The 24,117-nt window shown below is 36.0% G+C and overlaps 1 protein-coding gene across 12 annotated transcripts in view; it reads left to right on the forward strand.

Annotated features, from left to right (window-relative positions):
• Positions 1-24,117, forward strand: part of FIP1L1 (factor interacting with PAPOLA and CPSF1) — a 41,779-nt gene that overhangs the window by 3,509 nt on the left and 14,153 nt on the right. For 6 of the 12 annotated variants that reach the window (XM_087738034.1, XM_087738037.1, XM_087738040.1 and 3 more), the window contains exons 4-11: positions 3,446-3,549; positions 5,763-5,824; positions 6,020-6,127; positions 7,282-7,412; positions 7,692-7,760; positions 10,014-10,123; positions 17,660-17,753; positions 18,833-18,986. In XM_087738034.1, coding sequence (XP_087594160.1) covers positions 3,446-3,549; positions 5,763-5,824; positions 6,020-6,127; positions 7,282-7,412; positions 7,692-7,760; positions 10,014-10,123; positions 17,660-17,753; positions 18,833-18,986 — 832 coding nt within the window. Of the gene's footprint in view, positions 1-3,445; positions 3,550-4,904; positions 4,908-5,762; positions 5,825-6,019; positions 6,128-7,281; positions 7,413-7,691; positions 7,761-10,013; positions 10,124-17,659; positions 17,754-18,832; positions 18,987-24,117 lie in introns of all 12 variants that reach the window. The other 6 variants (XM_087738038.1, XM_087738043.1, XM_087738039.1 and 3 more) reach the window with 3 other exon arrangements.

Consider the following 24,117-nt stretch of genomic DNA (forward strand, 5'->3'; position numbering starts at 1 on the left):
ATGAATTAATGCATAAGTGTACGCCTGTTTTTTCTTTCCTCCGAAAGGTGTTTGACACTATCTGCAGAAACTCTGTAGAAATTACTAAATTAGGAAATCCAATTTCCAGCTGTAGTCCACTTGTTAAATCTATCTTACAGAAAATAAATGAATAGTACTTCCGTTTTTTGCGGGGGGGGGGGGGGGGGAAGACAGTGCTTCAAGACAGCTGACTTTCCTGAAAGACATCCTTTTCAAAATGATACTGTCTCTATTTTTCCTCACTGATAGGAAAATAAAATGCTCTGATCACTTTTCTTTTTTGAAAGTGATAAACAATCAGCATTTGCAGAACTATGTGAAAATATGGATCAAGAGATGAATTACACGTGCCTCTCAGAGGCAACGTAACAGACGTGTTTGGTAGTAGTCTCCAATGTTGAGTGTGTCTTCTAACTTCAGTGTTAGTATGATGAAGGAAAGGACCAGGAAATGAAATTTACAGTTACAGAGTTGATAAAAGGCCTCAGTTTACTGTGAATGGGAACAGTTTAAATCTGTTCTATGAAAAAATACTAATTTTACTTCACTGGGATTTTTTAGCTTGTATCTTGCAAGAATTCTCTTAAGTGCTGCAGAAATTGTTATCATGATATTTGTGCAAGTTTTAAGGACTGGCTTCTCTCAAAAGTATATTTTTTTCAGTAAGTCTAACACTTTATTTATGAAAGATAGTACAACTTATTTAAAATTGGGGAAAAAAACCTTATAAAAACTTTAAAAAATATTTTGGTTGTTTAAACTGAAAAGCTCTTTATTTTAAGTGCACCAAAGGCTTTTTGTGCTGATGCTAATACTGCATGTGGGCAGTAGATTTAATATGTTAGGTACAACGAGACAATAGTATACTTTTTTGGACTTGCTGATTTTAAAATGTTTCTGAAAATCCTCAGTGGTGCAGTTTCCTCGTACTTGCATATCTTTCTGTTTTTCACCTATATAAAGCCTAGCGTTGTTAGGCTGTCATTAGAACATCTCCATAAAATTGAGAACTTCATGGTAAAAGGTGCATATGAAGGGTCAGCAGCAACTTAGAAAAATGGATGGTGTTCAAGTTGATTGAATAAGAAAAAGCGAATATTTCTGTGAGGAGGGAACTAAGAAATCATTGTTTATAGGTGGAGTTGGTTTTGGTTGAAAAGGTACGTGCTCCAGACAAAATTTTATATTCTGTTCGATGCATTTGTAATGGCTCTCTACTGTGTGGGTTACCTTGTGTGTTGAGAGTGATGAACTTGTACTTTTCAGCAGTGGGGCATTGAAACACTTGTCTTCTGTCTTCAGCTGTCATTTACAGAATATCTATACTGATCTAGACTTCCCCCCCCCCTTTATTAGACTCTTAATTGTTATGTAAATTATATTAATGTTGTATAGCAAGGGTGAACTGCACTCCAACATCTTATCTTCTGTGCAGCTGCTTATTTTTGTCTAATTTATGTACCAGGCAGGTTAACAGACGATATAATAGATAAAGGCTAGAGCTCAGCTGTGCTTGGTTAACTGCAGGCTACCTGGGCAGAATCAACTTGGCTGCTGTAAGTTCAGCATCTTGCTGAAGGATTCAACGAGTGTGTGAATAAGGGTGATCTGGTTGATAAAGTTCACTTGGGTTCCACAAAGGTTTTAAGAAGTTTCTCACCAAAGGATTTTAAGAAAACTAAGCAGCTATAGGATGAGTCCCACATGGATAATTGATGTGCAAAAGATAGAAAACAGAGAGTAGAAGTAAAGGTTCAGTTTTTACACTGAAGGAAGGTCACCTCCAGTGGGGATTCTCTGGAATGTTTTGCATAACCTGTGCTGTTCAATGTGTTCATAAATTACTTGGAAAAGGGGTAAGTTGTGGGATCACAAGTTTTCTGATGTTACAGAGTTCTTCAAGATAGTAAGAGCAAGGACTGTTTGTGAAGGATTGACTGGTTAAGAAATAAATTCTGTATAGAAAAAGAAGAGCGATGTTCATGGGAGGAAAACGGGTTTACAAATAAAATGGTAGTCTCTGAGCTGATCGTTACTGCTTAGGAGGGATGCACTAAGATATGTAGAAAGATCCATTAAATTGACAGTTAAGTGCTTGTCTGGAGTCTAAAAAGCAGTTAAACCTTAGGATGTAGCAGAAAACGAATAGAGAACAAAGTGGAAGATATCATTATACCATAAATTCATGGTTCAGTTGCACCCTGAATTCTGCGTGCTGTTCTGTTCCCCTCATGCTGTAAAGTCTTTACTTCAACTGAAAAAAGTTCAGAGACGAAGAGCAGCAGGAGTAATTAATCAACATAGCTTCCATACAAGGAACAGCTGAGTAGGCAAGGACTTCTCAGCCTGGAAGACAGGCATATGTAGGATATGATGGATGCTAACAGAATCACGTATGAAGACTACAGATAAGGATTGACTCCTCACAGTTCCTTCCATACAAGAACTAGGACTGTTAAATGCAAGTTGTAGGAGCCAGGATGAAAACACAGAAAATAGTTTGGATCTTCATGCAGTAGACAGTGCTATGGAACTCCTTGCCAAAGAGAGTGTCACTGCTGGGAGTTTATATGAGTCCAAGGGAAGTCTGGGCAAGTACTTGAGAGAAGGATCCATTGGGGGTTACTAAATAGACAAACCATAAGTGGCTTAGGAAGTGCCCTGAGCTGATAATAATCAGCAGGAAAGTGTTAGGGAGGAGCGTCATATGTGTTTGCCCTGTTTTTTCTCTCCCCTGAGATTTCTGGGAGGGGAAAACCAAACCAAAACACCAAACAAATCCAAAACACTGTACTAGATGAACTCTTGGTATGAACTGACATGACTATTTTATTTACCAGCAAGCTTGAATGCTATGGCACAGAGCAGCATGCTATGTGCTCTTGTATCTGTTTTTTTCAGCCTGTTCACTGAAAAATCTCAAGTATTTTATATAGTTTTCTGATGTTAGGAACTGAATAGATTTCTCTGAAGCACAGTGTTCATTTACAACTGGAAAAACATTTATTTGAGTTACTCTGGATATGTCATTGAGGATGGCAAGGAGCTAGTCTTGCATATCTTTAAGTTCTTTCCTGAGTGACAAGATAAGAGTAGAACCTGTGTGTATGAGCTAGATAGAGGGAAGAAGGATATTAGATAGTGGAAACTATTTTATGCTTATTTAGGAAATGTTATGTTTCAGAAACAGAGCTTAGTATTAAAGATACTTCCCTATTTCGATCCAGATGTTTCAGATACTTGTAGCATTTCAGTAGATGAGCCTACTAAATTTACTGTTAATGCTACTCAGTTCCGAGGTCTAGGAAAACGAGAATTTTCTTCTTTCGAAGATTTCTAGAATGGGTAGTTTTGTCTGGATTGTTTTTCCACTGTAAAGGTAAGTGACTGCTTTTTGTCTAAGCAGTGACTTTTTCTTTCGTAGAAGGTGGCAGAGGCTGAGGATGACAGTGATAGTGATAGTGATGATGATGAAGATGATGTTCAAGTCACCATAGGGGATATTAAGACAGGAGCTCCACAGTATGGGTAAGTTATTTGCAAACATTAACTGGGGGAACTTTCAAGATTACATTTAATTATTAATCCAGGCTCTTTAATGCTTGTCAATGCCAAATTGTATGCATAGTTAGTCTCAATTTAGGGTTTCTTCAGCTCTTTAACAATGTTTTTAATGATACAGTGACTTGAAAACAAAAAAGTGAAATGAAATCAATGAAATGTCTTAAAGGAAGAGCTGTTGTACAAGTTAAATTTTGTTTTAAGATTTTGAGAAATAATTGTATTAAGTTTGTAATGTAGAGAGTTGTTTCTTGTTATGGAATGGCTATGTTGCATAGCATTTTTAGGGTCGTTACTGTGATGGTGACATTTTTGTTGCGAGTGGTAAGCACAGAGAACATTTGTCCTTGGTCCTGTTTGTAGTGGATACAGTTCTAGTTAGGCCTCTATAGTTTCAGTTCCTATTGATGTGCTCAAATAAGTTTTTAATGTACTTCACGATGGAGCTGCGAGTCTCTGGAGGTAATTTCTCAAGATCATGGTTTAGGCATTTGTACCATACAAGAAATTTTTTTGCTACTGTTATTGCCCCATATTCCTTCTTGTCTCGGTAAAGGGCTTGTTTTTCACTGAACACTTTTGAACAATGTTAATTTTGCCCCAAATTATGAAATATTATTTTTCATTACATGAAAGTTTTCTGAGGGAAGTGGTTTGCTTGTTTGTCTTGACAATCCTAATGTTTTTATGCTTATTAAAGCCAGAGTTACTAGGGCATCATTTCTTAATAGAATTATGACAGGTCTGCAGGTACGTCTGACTCTCATATTATTGTGTTCTTAGCTTTAAAATGCAGGTCACTTATTCATTTTTGAAACATAATATTTTTAAACTTTCAGTATTTCATATCCTAAACTAACTGTGCAAATCAATGTAATATAAAAAATAGCAATTCTTTCAGTTCTTTATTTGTCTGCTTTCAATAACTACAGTATGCTTGTGGTGTAGGCAGTGACCTCAAATTTTGTGAGACTAAAGCAAAGCTAGATTTATATTCTCAGTGGATTTGCTGGTGCTCTTTCCATGAATACAGAAAACAATGAGCAGATGATCCTAAATCTAATTAGAGTAAAAAGTTTTATGTAGAAATGGTTGTTTTCTGAAAAATGTTGGTTTTTTTTTTTTCTGGGCAAATTGGACAGAAAGTTCATGGAAGGGCAGTAATCTAAAACAAACTCGACATTGCTGTTCATTTTAACTTCAATATAACAATTTTATTTTATAGGATTAAATGATTTTTCATGTAGTAGTCAACTGCTGTTTAAAAAAACCCTTAAGATTTGTTTGACAAAGTCATGCACAAATATATCATGGCAGATCAGAAGGTTAAATGTTTTGTGTCAGTTTTGTACTGTTGTAGCACTTGAATGAAAACTAAAACTGCATGGAAGTGGTACTGTAAACTGTACACTACCTTCTAATTATATGCTAATCTCATGTTTATGGGTTGATATCACCTGTGAGGATAAGCTATATTGCATGCAAATGGTAGTGAAAGCTTGCTCTTAATGTTCCAAATGAGTAATACTGTAATTCCTAAGGTAGTTAAATCAGTTCAGTGTCTAGATTTCTGAGGGCATTTTTATGAAGAAAGCTCTCAAGTATTTCAGAAAGTGAAATGTTACATACTTTTCTGTTGGTCACAAGGATAGGTGATTTCTAGAAGTACATTGAAACAGACAGCCGTTCAATCATTGTAGAGAAATGCTTGTATTTTCCACTTCTGTACAGATTAAATGGAATAATTATGAAAAGAGAAAAGGATCTGTCTAAACCCTTTTTTTTTTTTTTTTTTTTTTAATTTTGTTTTTACTCTAATGCCCAGAGTGTCATCTGTATCCCTAAATGAACTGCGTTTTTCCTTTCTCTCTTCTTCTGGTTCTGTCCATTCTTGTTTCTATCAAGGTCTTTATCCTTTCAACTCAGGAAGAGTGACTGGGACTTGCTTCACAACTGTTTATTAGTTGGAGAAGTTGCTACTGAGCATAGAAAGGTACACTCTCTTCCTCCTAGGCTGATCTCTTTACTTTTACAGTGTTACCAGCTTGGAAAGCTAGAGATTCAGGATGGCGATTGAGCCTGGGTCCAGTTTGTTTCTGGATCTAGCAAACTCTTGTTTTGTGTTTTCTTCTGTTATAAGAGTTTTCTCTGTCTAATTCAGTTTTGTTAATTTCTTTAAGTTATGGAGCGGCACCTGTGAATCTCAATATTAAGACAGGAGGACGAGCTTATGGATCTTCTGGTAAGCAAATTTACCCAGTATTATTAGTAAAAATGGAAAAAAAAAGGTTGATTGTTTTGGATGAAGAAAATAATTTTCACTTCCAAAACTTCTTGATAAATTTAAATCTGACTTCTTAATTTTGAGTGTGTTACAACTGTTAAAACTTTATTTGGTAGAGACAGAAGGCTCTAACTTTCTAACTTTTCTTCACAGGTGCAAAAGTTAAAGGGGTGGATCTGGATGCACCAGGGAGTATTAATGGTGTGCCACTTCTGGAAGTAGATCTAGATTCTTTTGAAGATAAACCTTGGAGAAAGCCAGGTAATGCTCTGGTTTATGTTAACTGATACGTAGGTATTCAGTAGGTTATTTTAATAATAATTCCTGTTCACTTTGTTATCTACTCTATAGCTAGAAGATACCGTACAATGTAACTTGGAAAAAGCAGCTAAGTTACTTGTTGCCTTTGTGCTGTGCTACAGTGTGTGAGGGTGTGCCATGTTTCTTAGTATACATCCTGCACATATGTCAGCAAAAAGAGACTGTAGGACATGCCCTTTATTTTTTTAAAATACATGTATATCCTGAACTCTCCTCAGAAATCTGTATTTCTGTGGAGATTACTACCATTGGTCTGTGCCATAGGGCAGAAGATAAAGCAGAACAGAAAACAGTTCTAGCAGTTTGAGCATGAAGAATGATGAAACGTAACTCCTTATGCTTCTTTGTGTTCACGCATAGACGTCCATAAGCTTTGAAGAAGCAGCAGCTTGGCTTCTTCCACATGGGCTTTCAATAAGTCTCCTGTGTGTATTGTCTGGTTGGCTCAAGTGATTTGGCCAGACTTGCCTAATACCAGTGGTGGGTTTTTTTTTTTAGTGGCAGTACATCTTGCTGCTGTGTATAGTTTTTTCTAGTGTTTGTATATTGCTTTGGCAATGCAAATAGTGTCTACAAAATAGAAAAAAGAAGCCTTTGATAATATTCGGGTGTTTGAACTGTTAGCTATTTGAAACATATTCTGTGCATTTGAGTTATGTCTGGTCTCTCACAAAAGTACTTTGTGGCATCAAATGAGACTAGGAGTCGAAACTAAATGAGGAGTCAATACAGAACAAGCAAAAGGGAGTGGTTCTTCTTTGAACATTCAGCAAACCTGTAGATTTTACATTTATCCTATTGTAAAGATACAGGGATTATAATATCCTGTGATATTCTGTAACTATCTACTCTTCATCCCTGAGACAGGATGCTAGGCGAGATACTCTTTCTGACTAAATTTTAGCATTTTTATAGTCTTAGCCATGAATACTCTATGTTTACTGATGTAAGACTGTATTGTACATTTCAGTAGTATGTTTTTAGATCAATACCTAATCCATTTTGATGTTATCAAGAGGTGTATGTATTTTCAGTGAAGAAAAGAAAAGATGAACTTTGTAATGTCCTAAAAACCTACGCTTTTCTATTTAAAGGGGCTGATCTCTCTGATTATTTCAACTATGGGTTCAATGAAGATACCTGGAAAGCTTACTGTGAAAAACAAAAGAGAATACGAATGGGTCTTGAAATTTTACCAGTTACCTCAACCACAAATAAAATTACGGTAATTAGTACAACTTTTGTGGTATTCTACATGCTTTTTTCCCTGTAAAGCTGCTTGTGTGTCAGAAGCTTGTTCTGCCCAGTTCAGTGTGTTTGTTAGAGTTTGCACCTGACTCCCCACCCTGAGCCTAGAGTGTTTCTGTGTTGCTTTACTGGCAGTTTGCGTGGATAGTGTGACAGACTAGCTACAGCTAGATTGCATCTGTACCATTATTCAGATTGTGGCCCATCACTTAAGAGTTGTACGGTATCTTAATGGGCAATGTGTTATTTAACTTAGGCTGAAGACAATGCTATGGAAGTAAGACCAAGTGCAGAGATTCTCGATGGCAGATACCATCTTTTTAAGGTGAATTTTAGTAAACTTTTGTTGGTTGCTCTCATTTTTGTTGAGTATTGCTTCCCATGCCACCACAGACGGATAGAAGAACAACTGAAATGGACATAGCCATTATTTCAGACTCTCATCTTACATCGGTGACTTTCTGCGTGTGTCACAAAATGCTAATTAAAAAGTGTTGTTTTGTTCGTCACCCTTCTGCAAGCACGTGAGTTAGTGGCCTGGTGAACTAACAAATTTCCTAGTGAAACTAATTTTTCTTTATGTGATGGTTTATTTTTAGTTGTAGTGCATTTGTTTGTGCAGATTAAAGAATTTGTGCAGATGTCCTGGGGAAGCTTTTGTAGACTATGACATGTTTATTTTTCCTGTGGCCGTGTAGCTCTTAATGTGTTTTGTAACACTTATCGTAGGCAACTCTGAGATGTGAAAATCAATCTTCCATGTTTTTCTGTTGTCCTTTTGGGATTAGATGGCAATAAATCAAGTGATATATAATATTTTTCTGTTCGGAAATGCTGATTTTCAGAGAGCAGAAAAACCTATATGATGGCATTTATCTTAAGGATTGAGCATTTTTTTCAACTTCTCGTTCTCTCATTTACTCTTTTGTTTGATACTAAAGTTGAAATTAAAATACAGAAGTTATTCGTTTTGCTTATTTTCAATATGCAGTAATTTTTGTTCTTCAACTGTCATTAAACTGGTTTGGAACTGTTTGTTGCTTTCTTCCATATGCTCCTGTGACAGAAGTGTCAATTGCAGACAGGTATTTTTCTTTCCCCTCATGTGCTATTTGAGGGTATCCAGTCATTTTGACTTTATTTTAGCAAGAACAGATCAAAAGCTCCCTGGGGCTTTTTGCCTTCCTCGATTATCATTATAATAGCATTATGGAATGGTGGAAATGGTGGGCAATGGGAGTTACGATTTGCAGCTGACTACACTCTCAAACTTCTCTGAACTGTTGTCCTGAAGGAAGAAGGATGAGTATTCCAAACCAAAGCTTCCCCTATTTCTAGCTCAATATTGACTCTCTGGAGGTCCAGTGATGAAACAGTACAGATAATAATTGTGTTGTAAGAGTTCATCATGTGTTTTACAAGGAACCTGCACTCTTCTGAAATACTAAGTCTCATGTAATTTACATGGTATGTTTGGTTTAATCATCTGTAACTGGCAAGACTTTGTCTCCTACATTTTCCAGTTACTCATTAATTAATAGAAGTCTTACAGATTTTTCAGATAAATACTTAAACTAAACTTACTCAGTATTTTTTTTTTTTTCCATATTTCTGGATACTAATGTTTAATTCAATTTTTAATTAATCTTAACTATGTGCATTTTTGTGGGTTTGAGAAAAAGGTGCCTGTGTTTAGAAGTGAGATTCTGCAAAAGTTTAGTAGTTCACTTGCCCACAAGAAGCTGTGAGATCACAGCCTATACGATGTTATACCATGAGTGAACTAGCTATGTAGAGTGATGTAGCTATGTCGTTGGTACAGTGGGAGTGTCTTTAAAAACTGAATCAGTACAGGTTTGTCTTTAATGCTGGCCCATGTAGGTTTTTCTTTCATGTATAATGTGCTGCTGAAGTCAAACAATACTTGAAGCACTTGCACCAAAGGTCTTGCATAGCTTTAATAACACGTCTCTGGAATTTTGCAGTATTTCAGAAACAGCAGTATGTTTTTGAAGTATTCAATCTGAACTAATGAGAAATCTTTTAAAGTTTGCATAACACAGAGTATTAGGTGACTTCTTGGTATGACTCGGAAATTAAGTGGTTACTAGATCTCATAGTCAGTAAGGCAGAAGGAGTATCCACTCAGTTTCTTGTATCATGGTTTGTTGTTGGGTAGCAGACTTGTTAGATGTCTCTGTCATTAAGATTATGAAGATTTTTTTTTTTTTTAGTTAAGTTTGCGTCTTTTAAGATGTTATTTTGTTCATACAGGCAATTCTACAAGAAAATCAGTTTGGTCTGTTCGTGTCCAAAGGAAATGCTTGTAAAATAAATATTAAAAATGTCTACTCTTCTGTAATAATTTGTTCTCTGGCATATTGCTTCTTTTGTATATTAAACACAGTACTTAAGTAATATATCCTTATAAAATAGAGAATTTTACTAGCTTTGCAAAGGTGACAGTTCTTAAAAAATCCGATTAAAGTTGGACTTTTTGTGTTGGCTATGTGCTATGATGAGTGTTGGGGCTACTACACTTCTGAGGTTAAACTAATGATGAAACATTATTTTGAAGGTACAGCAGGGCAGAACTGGAAATTTGGAGAAAGAGTTGGCAGTGCAGTCGACCAAAGCTGATTTCACATCTCCTCCTGCCTTATTCAAATCAGGAATTCCAACAAACAGGTCAGTTAGACAGTTGTAACTCAAGACCAAAAAACTTTTTATACTGTTACATCTATGTATTTGAAGTTCATGATTTTTGTAGGAAAAAAGGAAGATACGTTTCTTTAACAGGTAGAAATGAGGGGAAGAGTGCTCCTAATCACTTTTAGGCTTCAGTCACCATTACAAGTGAATGCTGTACTACCTTCTTGGCTATTTGGGAAAGAGAAAGTAGAAGGAAAGGGGAGAAAAAACAGCAGGACCGAATAACAAGGCAGCTATAAAAATCCGCGTGTTGATGTATGACACCGTGTTTTTCGTGTAGAATTAGATTGGCCAACGAAATGTTTCTAGCTAGTGTCTTTATGGGTATTTGCTAACACACCTTTTTTAGTTAAACAAGACAGAATCAGACAGCTATGACTTTAACAACTGGAAGGATTCCTGGAACCCAGTCTCGTTCCTGCAAGGTAGCTTTAGCTTCTCCATATTTGTATATTTTACTGTACTTTCTTTGAAATGAGAGAAATTATTTCCTTACTAGTGTTTCTTCCCTCCTTCTCCCAGCCCCAGGCTTTAATAAGTTCTGTCCTTTGTATTTAAGCTACTGCTGTTTGATACCTGGCACTTAGCTTAGGATGGATCCATGCTTCTGCTTTACTTCAGTTATCAAGTGAACCTGTTTAGGAGTTTTGGTTCTGTGCAAATTAAAAGCCATTGTATTATAAATGGCAGTAAGAGAGGTGGAGCAGGTTGTACACTTTTGTCATCAACAGTTAAAGATTAGCATCTATGACTTGTCTTTAGCACTGCATCCATAAGTGCCTTGACTAATTCAGAGGCACTCGTATTCAATTATTCCATCCTTTCAGAGTCAGTTCAACACCCAAATACATTTTTCTTGGGTGGAAAAAAAATCTTGCTTGATACTCTTGCCTGCATTTTTCTTTCACTCCTAGAATATTCCTCCTGGTAGCTGAAATTCTTCTCTGAGCTATCAGGTTATACTGCTCTGTTTTTAGTAGATTTCAGTGCTTTTTTATTTTTCTTCTCCATTTTTCTTTGTCTCAGAAGTAGTAAAAGTCTTCAAAACTTTGTACCAACCCTGTAATTATTTTTTTTTTTCACTTTTCTGAATGGCTTCTGATGTGTGATATTGTTGTAATGGAGTTCTCAGACTTGAATGTACTGTTCACAGAGTAAGGATTCCAAATCTGTATCTAGTACAGATTTTGTTACAGGATTTCAGTTCTTTATGCATCTCATTGGTGGACAGAGAATCTCTAAAATACTTTAGAAAGTAGTTAATGCTCACGATATTAAAATGTAGTTAAGCTTAAAGTTGTAGAAAAAATGCATTGCCTAAATTCTGTGATTCTCTGAAATTTGCATTTGTTGTGAGAAAGCTTAATACAATAATGTCATACATGTGCATGGTGTAGGCACCGTAAGTAAAATCTTTGTTGTATGCTCTAGCTAGGGTAAATCTTATCTTACCATAGATGTCTTTATACCATATTTTTATGTGATACTTTTTTTTTTTCTGCCTGAAGTTAGCAATCCCAAGTTTAAGTGACCATCTTTCTGATTTTTAAACATTTAAAGTTAGTATATTGGTTGTTAAACAGAGCTTTCCAGAGAAAATAAAGACGTGTCTGTTTTCTCCAGGAACTAAGTTTACCTTAGCAAAGGTGGGGAAACCTGTGTATCTTTAAGAATGAGAAGCCGGTAAGCGAAGTTGGTCTGTTGCATAAAGAGGAAACAAAGTGGTACATTTCCAGTTGTATCACTTGTGCATTCCAGTGGTTAGACTAGGTTGGTTTGTATACATTTAGTATGAATACTGTAAGTTGTTACAATGGAAAAATTGACTTTTTTCCATATTTAATCTGTGCTCCTTTGGATACATTTGCTTAAAATAAATTCTTGTGTAAAGAAAAATGTATTTCTACCAAATGGTCAGAAGAGATTTTGAAAGAAAATTGTACGCTTAAAAGTCTGAGAGTAGCTCAGTGAATGAATAAGTCTTAACTGTATGGATTATATATACTACTTGAATGACTTCTCCAGAACACAGCTACTATTTTCTGTATATAAAAACCTGTATTACTAATTTCTTTATAACCAGGCAGTGTTTTATGGGATTGGACTTTTTTTCTTCTTTAAACAATTAGTTTTAGATAGGCAGAATTTTTTTGTCAATCCAGCTCTTTGATAATTTAAAATAATTGCCATTATGCCGTGAGGCGTTTGCAATATTTGTGAATTTTGTTGTGAAATTGTGAATTGTGAATCTTGGTTGTGAAATTGCTGGAAGCATTTCTGATGTAGCAGTAAAATTTCTCTCAGCTTCTAGCAGTAGTTGATATATTTGGTGAAATGGAGGGAAAACTGATGCAACCAGGTGTAGCAGCATTGGTGTGGGGATTGATAAGGAGCCAGGCATGAGAAGAGGAACTCAAAGAGCAGAAAAGAAAAGAAAGACCTAGGCAATTTAACTCACCAGAAGCAGCACCTCTTCTCAGTCACAGACAAGCACTGTCTCCAGAAAAGCCAGTTCAGGCATCAGAAAGTGGCAGGAACAATATAGGAGGGACAAATCACCCAAATTAAGGTAAGGGGAAAAAAAAATCAGGGCATGATCTTAATGTAACCTTTTAATTCCCCATTTACTAGTCAGGGCTGCAGCATCACTTCGTGGATGATTTTACACATAGATACTGCAGCACATATTTCTCTTTAATGGGAAGTCTGAGGACAGATAATGTTTCTCGCTTTTTTTTCATTTGTTTGTGAACAAACATTAAAATAATTTTGTGCCTACTGTTTTTACCTTTTTTGTTTCAGTGCAGTAGATGTTTGCATATGATTGCAGTTGAAATAAAAAAAAAAATCGTAGGTTTAGCAAGAATATTACTCATTACCAATGTGGAGGTTGTAGTTTACAAAATAGAAACAGAATTATTGCTCACCAGCCAATAAAAGTTACTGCTTCACTAGAATTGCATCCCAAATGTTTAATTTAAAGAAAAATTCGGTGCTTGTTCATATGTTATGTCTGTGTGAGAAATTTTGCTTGAATTTGTAAACAATGACTGTCTTAATCGTAGCTGAGCTATTAGCTGTTTAGAAATGACACCTGAACCTCTTGTCTTGATCCTGTGATATTTAGGGCTGTTGAATAGCATAAAGTGTTGTGTAACCCTGAAGGAAGAGTTGGAACATAATGGAAATGGTTTAGTAAATGCACATCATATACAAACAATATGGTATAAAATAGAATGTTTGTTCTCTAGAGGTACTTAATTAAAGATTCATTGTGTACATAGTCACAATTAAAGTAAAAACCTGAAGGAATCTCTTTTGAGTATAGTGCTTTCTAGAACATGAAGAGGATTTGACATATTTCAAACCTGTCCTAACCAGGCAGGTCATAGAGATATCTTACTGGTTTTTAGACCAGTGCTTTTCCTTACGTCATTTTTCAAGGACTGTGAGATAGTGTTTCTTCAGTAGCAGAGAAATAAGCAGAAGTTTCATTTACAAGCTGGATGCAAAAACTGGTATTTTCTCATTCCAGTAATACCTAGAAATAGCTCTCCATCACAAAACTTTGTTCTGTCAGAAGCACTTAGTTTTTTAACTTCCATTTATGCTTTTTGGGTTATTACTAAAGAGTACATTACAATTAAATGAATTTTGCTTTCAGAGAAATTAGCCTGTCAATGTGATGGGCTGTTTATCAGCTTTCTCTGTGCTTGGGCCTTTCTGTAAACAGAATTTTTATAGAAAATGGATTTGTGATATGTCATTACTATGAAAAAATACAGGTTTCTCTTGTTTAGCCTTGCGAGACTAAATGATGAAAATCCAGATATTATTTGGAAAAAATGCCTCTTTTGTATATCAATGATTTCTGTATTAAATTTGTTTGCTTCTTAATTATATCAGTTAGTGGTAAGTGAGCTCAGCAAAGTTGAGGCTGTCCTCAAGAGGAGAAAAATAAAGCATAAAACAGATAAGCAAGACAAGAAAGAACACAAGAACATATTAAATACAGTTTTTAAAGTATACTATAATTCTATAATTCTTAGGCTGGACTATAAGTCTAGTGAATAAATGTGGCATCCAGTAGTTAGACTCTTTCTGAATTCTGAAAAGGGGGGGGAGAGTTTTCCAAAAAGCAGTTCATTATTTATATTACTTGTGGTGAGGATAAGTGACTTCTGAAGCTATGAATTTGGAAAATAGTTGGGTTTGTCCTTCTTTTTTTTTTTTTCTTTCCCCTCCCCCCCCCCCCCTTTGCTCTGTGGAACCTAAATAAACTCAACTTGCCAAATGAGATGGAGATATCTTTCTTAATTAAATCTCCATGGAGGGTGGTATTCATAGTGCAAATAGCTCGTAAATAACCATTCTCTAATTAGAATGAAATCACTTACTGAGTTGCTGGAATGTTCCTTTCAAGCTACACTTTGTATGAACTCTGCTGTGGGTTCATGTGCATCCCACACGCGTGGATTGCCTTTTTATGTTTGGGTGCATCCATTGGGGTTCCATCTGTATCCCAGGTGCCCTGATCGTGTAAGGGACAAACCAAGCCCTTTCTTTTCTTTACATACAGCACTGAGACAGAAACCTAGTAATGCCTGCTTAACATCTTACCATTGAGCTAGGTAGTGGATGGGGAGTCTTTGAAATTTCCCCATGTGCCAACTTGCTATGACTTAATCAAGATCTGAGGCTTCAGATTTGCCCACTTACAAAACTGCTGAACTGTTAAATTCTGGACACTTCAGATGCCTCTCTTGCCTTTGTGAAGATTACATTTTTGACAGTGGTGTAATACGCGGCTCCATTTCCAACTGAACATATGCTTTCTTTTGTTCAATTTCAAGCTCTCTTAGTGGAGTACTTAATGAAATCATTATTGTGGTCTGGGAAATAGAGAATTTGTCAAGTTCAAGGTGTGATGGCAAATTCCTGAACTCATCCATCATTACAATAATTAAATCTCTTGGCAGGTTTTGGGAAGAACAATGGACATACCAGTATAAAACATTAGTAAAAAAATAATTATAAAGCACCAGCTCAGTGAGGATGAGTGAGCATAGATGTACTCTTCAGACTCCAGAAAAATTAAAGTGAAAGCCCTGTTCATTTGAGTAAAGTTGATGCCTAGGAACCAACTGGTAGTCTGGATTCGCTTCCCTTGATAATGCAGTGTTGTATTTGGGCTGCTTCCCAAGCCAAAATTGGTATTATTGTGGTATGGTTGATGCACATATTACGTTAATGCCCAATACTCTTGCATTGGTGTCCATTGCCTATGTTTTCAATGCTGATTCCAAGAGTTGCTGGTAGTGTGCAAACAGTGCAAGAGAGGAAGAGTCTTAATTTGAAGTACTTCACTCCCAAGTGGAAACCCTGTAAAACGGTGGAGTGAGCCAAGCAGGGAGTCATCTGAGGAGGGACTTCTTGCTGTAGAAGACAGTCATCTATCATACACAAGGACTAAAGCTAGGTAAAATGAGTTTTCTAGGGTATGGGTTTAGATAATTAACGGAAGAAACCAGCAGTGGAGGAGGACCAGTGTCTTAGAACTCTGAAACCAAATGAGCTGTAAGAGTGAAGACTGAGACAAAGTTTTGTTGTTTTACAAAAATTCACTTGTCCTTTTTTTTTTTTTCCTGTAGTGAAACAGTTGGTTTATCAATTGTTTTATAATACCTACATTTCCAATTTAGTTACTGAAAGCAAAATAATAATCCAAAGTATGATAGTGCTGGAATACCATGCAAAACCACTGGGGAGGGTTAGGAAAGCAGGTGTTGATTATTTTAGGATTTAGACTGAAACAATCTGACTTTTAGGATGGGATGTTAGAAGAGCAGAGAATTTCTTAAACTTGTGTTATATTTGGAGAGGCTGGTGTATAGTATATACTGTTATAGTTTGCAGATGTGTTCTCAAAGACTCTTGTACCGTTGGACTTCTTTTCTTTTTCCTCCAAACTGTTGTGTTTAATGAGCTTGCTTTAAAATCCAGGAGGAAGCTCTAAACCCAGATATGGAAAAGCTCAGAGGCGAGGTATTTGGATCATCCTCAGTATGTAGTCTGCCAAGGAACTTTAGATTATCTCTGGAAGATCTAATTGGTCCTTCATGCTCTAGTGTCTGCTGTGTCTTTTTCAGCTGCATTGGAATTGGTATTCGAGCAATTGGGGTCAGAACTATCAGTCTGGCTGAACTTGGAGCCTGTAATCCCAACATCCAGCTGTTCTCCCTGCTACTTGTATTAGTGTGGTTAGTAGTCCACTAGATAAAAAAAAATACAAGAACTTGTCTTCTAAAACTGGAAGTATTTTTCTTTTCCTCTGGATTTCTTTTCTGAAATTTCCTGAAAGTTTGTTCCCAGTCTTTCTTTTTAACACAGGGACTGTAGGGCATCAAATACAATTGTCAGGCAAAAAAAAAGCTGAAACAGATCTCATCACTGGAGATCAAAAGTAAAAGTGTGTTCAAAAGAGATTGTGCAAGTGAATCAGGGGCTATTAAACACAGTTGCATGGGAAGTCCTTAAATTTTTGATTGGCAAAAACTGTGAGGGAAAGAATGTGTTTATGCATGTCACACTTCTTGTCCTGTTTCTCTAAAAGTCCATTACTAACTACTTCTAAGGTAGGTGTTCTTAATTTGCATTCTTTTCTGTTGTTGCCTGATTGGGTTGTAAGGGAGACTGAGGTGCGTCTTGTGCTGCTCTGTTGCCGGTTCCTTTAAAAAAGGTGCACGTAGTGCTTAGCTATGCAAATGTTTTAGAGGTGTTTGAGAGAGAGACCTTTTGTATTTCGAAAACTCAGGCACAGAAGTATGAATGGCTGGTCTAAGATTCCTTTGAGTTTCATGCAAGGTTTAATTTAAGAGTCAGTGTCTATAAGTTTCATATACTTCCTGTTTGATATTAAGACTGTGTATTCCAAGATAAGAAAGATGTCGGCTGATTTTGTTCAGTATGTGCTGCAATATCGATAGTATGCGTGGTAGTGTTGGCTTACGTTTATTTCTGCCTCCTAACTTACCTTCGCTTGATCTTCCATGGAATCCTCCAGTATGGTTTCTTGCAGTTTAGAAATTATTTCTAATGATTAGTTTATAACTATTTTACTTTAGATTTTTGGAGAAGTTCTGTTTAATATATTTCTTCTTACTGAGGTTTTTGTGATCTCACTGTATTGTTCCTTTCTTCTTTTTTTTTTTCATTTACTGGTAATAGAAGTGTAGGTTTATTATCTTGTAGGGGATGGAAGGATAATGTGGAGAGTCAGCCTTCATGCTACAGGAGTCTTTATTGCTGCGTTGTTTAGTTCTACACACTTGCATAGTTCAGCAAACTTATCGTGTTTAATGTTCTTCAGAAACAGTCTTTTATATTTATACAGGAGAAGGAACTTTTGGCATTTAGAATGGGAGAAGTCCGTAAGACTTTCTTCTCTCTTCTTTTTTTTTTTCTTCCCTTTTCTAATTCTGCTTGTTGATTCTGGTTTGTCCTGTGTTGCAGGCGATTATCTGGCGCAATAGATGTGATTGGACAGACCATCACTATCAGCAGGGTGGAAGGACGACGGCGTGCTAATGAAAACAGCAACATACAGGTTTTATACTGCAGATTTGTACACTATCTTTGACTAAAAGACATTTTTGCTTTCCCCATAGCTTCTGATTAAAACATTTCCGTGTGTATGAATGAGTAATAGAGAAGCAGCTTTAAGTTTAGGAAGAAAGTTGTGGCAGTTAATTGAAATACATTAAGATGAAATATTTGATATACTTCAAAAGATAAATGTTTTGATGTACTTCTTACTCAAAGGAAATGAGGAATTTTGCAGGCTTACATTCCAGGAGACAGCACTGGCTCTGGTAGATCTGCATAGGATAGTGTTTTGTTTACTAAGTGACAAAGATAAATATCTAAATTGACTGTCCGTTTCTCCCCTATTCCTGCCAGACACTAATGCTGAAAGTGAAAGCCTCTTCGTATGCAGTTTGAGAAATGTAGTCTTTTAAAAATAAGTTGTGAAGGAATAAATAGTTGATAGTACCTTTTTATTTTAATTATATTTTATTATTTTACCACAAATTGTAAGATTAGTCTTTATGATTTCAGTCTTTATTGGCTTGCATTATCTTAGGAAAGCAACTAAATGCATTAAGATTGAATACACTTTTTCTCTCCTGACTTACCTGTGGAGAAGAATCAAAGTTGCTTGGTGCCCTGGTTGCATTTCCATGCCAACTTAGGTTAAGGTTAAACAATGAAACTAATAATGGATTGTAGTGCTTATATTGAAAACACTGCTATGTGTTTTTCATCTGATCACACAGTGTTTAAGTAATTGAAAGTCTTGGTTTATTTCATGGTTTTCATATTGACTTTTAAAATATTTTCCTTTATATATAAATTTAAGATGGTGTTTTGGGCCCTATTCAGATGGCTTATATTCCCTCTCCAGTCTTACGTTTGTTGTTCCCTACTGGCTGCTCTTAGACCCTCAGAGGTCTTTGGCAAGTATGGGACACTGAACGTTAGGGATGCAGATAGAACTTAAACCATCTGAATATGGCTCTTTAAGTGCATAAGTAATACTTTCCTGTTGTTGTAACTGGAAAGAGAGGAAACCTATCTTCTACCATTTTGACGTAGCAATTGTAACTATAGTTTGATATTTTACAGGTTCTTTCAGAACGATCTAATCCTGAAGTAGACAATTTTACCAAGCCACCTCCATTTTTCCCTCCAGGAGCTCCACCTACCCACCTTCCACCACCTCCTTTCCTCCCACCCCCTCCAACTGTCAGTACTGCTCCACCTCTGATTCCCCCACCAGGTAAATATCCTGCACTACATAGGATGTGAAAAATGAGAGATGCAGCATCATCAAATGCTTGATGATAATGAATTAAAGACAGTACATTTCATGTACATTTGGCTATATGTGCAGGATTTCACAATTTTGTGTTCTACTCCTTTCTTAAATATATCTGCAAGGCAGAAACAGAATTGTCTTTACTTTCTCTGTAAGTGTAATCTCAAGCCATAAATAATTACCTAGAGACTAAATGTTGGATCTTGTGTCCTTGAAAATGTTTGAAGTGAGAAGCTGTTTTCTGTAATTCAACTACTGTTAATCCTGTTGAGACGTTCATGTTAACAAGTCATTCTACAAACTTCTGAACTAAAAGTATGGCATACTATGAATTTGTGTCAGAAGTTGGATTCTCTGATGTCTAAGGTCAAAGCAGCAACAGAAGCTTTAATTCCCCCTTCCCCTCACAGTATGTATGCATTCCCAAAAGTCTGATAAGAATTGCAATTGTGCCGTATCCTTTCTTTCAGTCAGAGGTCTTACTAGCACCTGATGTTTTCATCCAGCGTCCTGTGTCTGTAAATCTTAAAGGAATCAAAGCTATTTGAGAACTCTTCTAATTGTTAAATCTGGTGTGAAATTTACTGATATTTACTGAATATTTACTGAAACTTGGTATTTATAGAAATTTACTGGGGTGAGTGTCATGGGCATTTGCACAAATAGTGTACTTACCCGAGTGTTGTCATTTTAAGGAATTAAGTTCAAAGGGACTTAGCAAGGAACTAAGAAGTATTTGAGTAGGAAAGTGAAGGATTTGTTTATAGAAGAGACTGATTTAAGGTGGAGCCTTATTTTCTGCTTTTGTTCCTTGCATTCTTTGCTTGACTTGTTCTGAAATCATGCTGAGCAGTTTCTTTGGTATTCTGTTTGCATAGGAAATCTTTTAAAAGTTTTTTTGCTGTTAATACTCTTGCATGTAAGCAAGGAAGTAACATTATTATTTCTGTGCAACAACTTTGTGTGGGGCTTTAAGGTTTAAATCCTCATAGAAGAGGTTGCTTTCTTCAATTGCTGCTGCTGATTTTAAAACTATTAACTCCTGCTGCCTGGCAAGCTCTAACTTTCATCAGTGATTGTCATACACAAGATGGTGCAACCTAGAAAACAGAAGAGATTTAAAGATTAAATAATTCTGTGCCCTTTTCCATGTTTTTGTGCATAAATATAAAAAATAGCGTGTCTGAAGAGAGAATATCCTACTGCTCTGGCAATTTTCCTTACTGCAGTGGGGACGGAAAGGAGAGAAACGTGACACTAATGCTAACTGCGGTTTTAAGTTGCCTTAAAACCTTTCTGATAAAATAACATAGGTAATGCATTCCAAGTTTTTAGAAAGTAATTATTTTAATTGTAACTGTGGTACAGAAAAGGTGTTCTAAGTTGTATATTATTAAAAGCATGAGAAGAACCCCCTCAGACACCCCAAACGCACTTGGTGCAGGGATGTCATATGGGTGTACTGGACTGTTCTTACGAAACCCCTCACCTGTTGAGCTTTTAAAGGTGAAAGAAATCCACATATGTTACAGATTTAGCAAGCAGGTTTGTCTTCAGTCTTGTTGTTTACAGACAGGTTTATGACATACACTTGTTCAGAAGGTCTCCTTCAATATCCTTCCGTGCTTCGAGTAGATTCAAAAATAACGATTAAGAGCTGTGGACTTAGTTTCTTCAGGCCTGTGTTTTAATTGTGCTGTTGCCAGCTCTTTATCTTCAAAGCTGTTCCTAAAATAGAATCTGCCATCCCTCCTAGGTTAAATGGAGGAGGAGGAAAAAAACTACTCTTGCCCAATATTAAACCAGGACTACTTGCCAGAAAATTTAAGCATTCCAAATATAAAACATCCTCCAAAAGCCCCTTTGAAAAAGGATCTTGCTTTGAAGTTAGATCTCTTGTTCTGAATTCATTCACTCTTGCAATTCAAATCTTTTTTGAGGAACGAGTCCTGGAATGATTCGAAGGGCCAAATGCAGAAAATTCTCAAATACTCCTAGGAGATCACTGGCTGTGGCAAAAAATGTGTTGTTTTTTGTTTGCTTGGTTTATTGCTATGTTGGAGTAATTTAAATCTAAAGAAGAACGTGGATGCTTTTGTTTAACAGGCTTTAAAAGTTGTTTTATGTGTTTTGGTTGAAGAGCGTAGTTAAAATGCGACATGTATTTGTGATATTAAAAAAAAAATTACTTTGAAGTATTGGACTTCTGTTGCATAACTTTGGAAAGTTGGACTGCCTAGACTTACACAAGGGCTTAGCAAGTAACTGTACAGCTGCTCAGCCCCAGTAATTGAAGTGTGTACTTTTTCTCTTGCGATAAAGGAGACAGAATTTGACTTAGTTTAGCCTGTGGCAAAAGAAGTTTTTACATCAGGTTGAGTTACATTACATTGCTGTGGGCTGTTACACAGTTCAGCTGATGTGCAGTATGTTGCTAAGCCGTGGCAGCATTATCATGTTTGATTCCTTACTCCGCAAGCGGAGCACATATGGCACTGCGTTCCTTTAGCAAAACCTACTTGGTTTTCTGTAAATATTTACCAGCCTTGAGTTAGCAGGATGGTATACAATGTCCTGAAAGCAATTTTGAGCACATTAGGTAAAATGCTGCACTAATGCCATTTGGATTGCTTTTGACACACAAGTCTGAATATTTAGGTTTAGGCCAGGTGTATCTTTGTAGCAGTATAACGTGTTGTAGGGACGGGACGTGATCTATGCTAAGTCACCTTCTTGCCCTGGTACTCAAGTTTAGTCCCTACGCTGCAAGAAACGACTCAATATTTCAGACTCTTTTTTTCTTTCTCAGAAGTAGTAATTGGCTGATGACACTTCAAGTATATTTTCATACATGGCGTTAGTAGAAGGCGGAGTGAAGAGTTAAGAGATTCTTAATTTTCCATTAACTGAAGTTTATGATTTTTTTTGTTTCTTGTTTTGTGTCACATTCATATGTTAGTGAAGAAGGTGAGGAAAACAGCTTTGTTTAGATCCTTTTAGTGATACTTGCTAACTTGTAATGTAGAAGAATGTTTCTTCCTTTATGATACCATCAAGTAAATTAGCTTCTGTCTTAAAATGATATAGTCACTACTCATGACTTTTTAAATGTTCTTTTTAAAGGTTTTTGAGGAAAAAATGCCTATGTTTTGCCTACTATTTTTAGTATAATAGCTGCATTAACCAATTCATTAAAATGATTTGGATGTTTGGTCTCTGGATATTAGTTGTATTCAGTCTGAATTTTGTTTGAATGGCTCTCAAGTGAAATTTCTCATTTGGCTTTTAATCTCGTTATGAGATTTTTATTGGTATTTCTGCACAAGAAAAAATTCTGAGGAATATATTAATTGTTTAATCAGTATTTCTTCCTTTTTGTAAAGAGTATTAGCTGATGGCTTTCCAGGCAATTCTGTGCATAGTGTGAGTGCCAGGTTCAGTGCTAACAATATACTGTTTTTTAGTGCAGCAATTGAATTTTTTTTAAGCATAAGGTAGAGCTAATAAATTAATCAATTTGACAAAACTTCGGATGTTTTTCTAGCTTACATACTTAACATTGGTGTTAAGAGCTATTTTTTATATATTTTTATATATATATATTTTCTGTGTTGTAGGCTCATGAAGAATCTATTAAGGTGGACAATTAACCAAAAAAGATGAATAGAAAATACTTAAGCTATGCAACAGTTTGAGTTCCCAGTCGTCTTTCAGAAATTTTCATTAGGAGTGTTTGGTCTTTTAAATGTTACACTATCAGACCTTTTATTGTGTGATTTCCAGTGTTGTTAACGATAGCGCACATCAGAAAGCTTGTGTGGTGGTGAAGAGAAAATGGCTCATGCGGTTTAGAAATTTGTTTCCTGATTTACATTTTGGCTGAGAGATTAGATTTTAAATCTTCAGGATTGGACAGCAACCTCAATTTTCTTTCACAGTTTGTTTAATCCTGTAGGATTAATGCTGGCAAGAATTCATGCCAGCAATTAGTGAACATTAATATTGATTACTCTTCCTCAGCTTGCATATTCCTTCATTCTTGCCTTCTGCCAAGGCAATTTGGGAGCAGTTGGCATTTCTAGACATTCTAAGATGTAGATGTAGTTAAATGTTGCTGCCATACAATAGTCTTTTAGTTCTAACATTGAACTAATGATATATACATAAAATTAATCCTGTGGTTGCCAGTACATCTAGGATGTTCTCTGAATGATGAAGTCTGGAACTGGAATGAGATGGGTTTTCATTTAAGTGGGTCTGGCTGCTGTTCTGTCTGGATGTTTATGCCGTTATAGCAAAACTGATGAAAACACTTGGCAAAGTTTTCTGTTCTCTGCCCCCCAAAGTCTTGCAGTGAGCTGTCAGATTGAAAGTACTTATTTTTTAATGTAAGTAGAGTTGCTCATAACTGAAAGAGCTTTATGCCTGGTAAAGTAGTATATTTTCTGATAATATTGTTTTAGCCCAGTTTATTATTTTCATGTAACAGTGTTCTGTGTGCTCAATTGAGGTAAAGCTAGTTCTTTGCAAAGTATGAGAAGATAATATCCTTTAAAGTGTACGAATGATTTTTACCTTGTAATCATTCCTTTCATAATCAAATGAGATAGGTTTATATGTTGAGGCGGTATATTCTGTTAGGTCAGCTAATTTAGTTGGGAACAATTTCTCAGCTTTTAGTTAGATTCGTAACAGCTAAGCTAGGTCTGAAAACCAGAAAAGTTAGAACAGTTTTTGAATGTGTTTGTATTAAAGGATGCTCCTTTCTCAGATATTTACAAGAAAATAGAGTACCAAACAATTTTTTTTTTCCCTCCAAGCAGCATCTGAATGATTAATTGCAGTGTAGCATAGCATTGACTGAAAAGTCTGTAATGCTTACTGTTGCTAGAATATTTTGTCCATGTGGACCTACTATTTCCTATACTGAGCTATTAAAGGTCAGAGGCCAATTGCCTTTCCTTTCATCCAGTCACGGAATATAAAATAAAGCAAATATATTTTATGGGATGTTACTTTCTTTCTGGATATTAAACATTTTAGGGTTATGGATTTAATTCTAATCTTGAGACCCAGAGTCATTCTTCATTAT

This window comes from Nipponia nippon, unplaced genomic scaffold (assembly GCF_047370975.1).
Source record: "Nipponia nippon isolate SJK-2023a ecotype South Korea unplaced genomic scaffold, ASM4737097v1 scaffold_6, whole genome shotgun sequence".
Classification (NCBI taxonomy): domain Eukaryota; kingdom Metazoa; phylum Chordata; class Aves; order Pelecaniformes; family Threskiornithidae; genus Nipponia; species Nipponia nippon.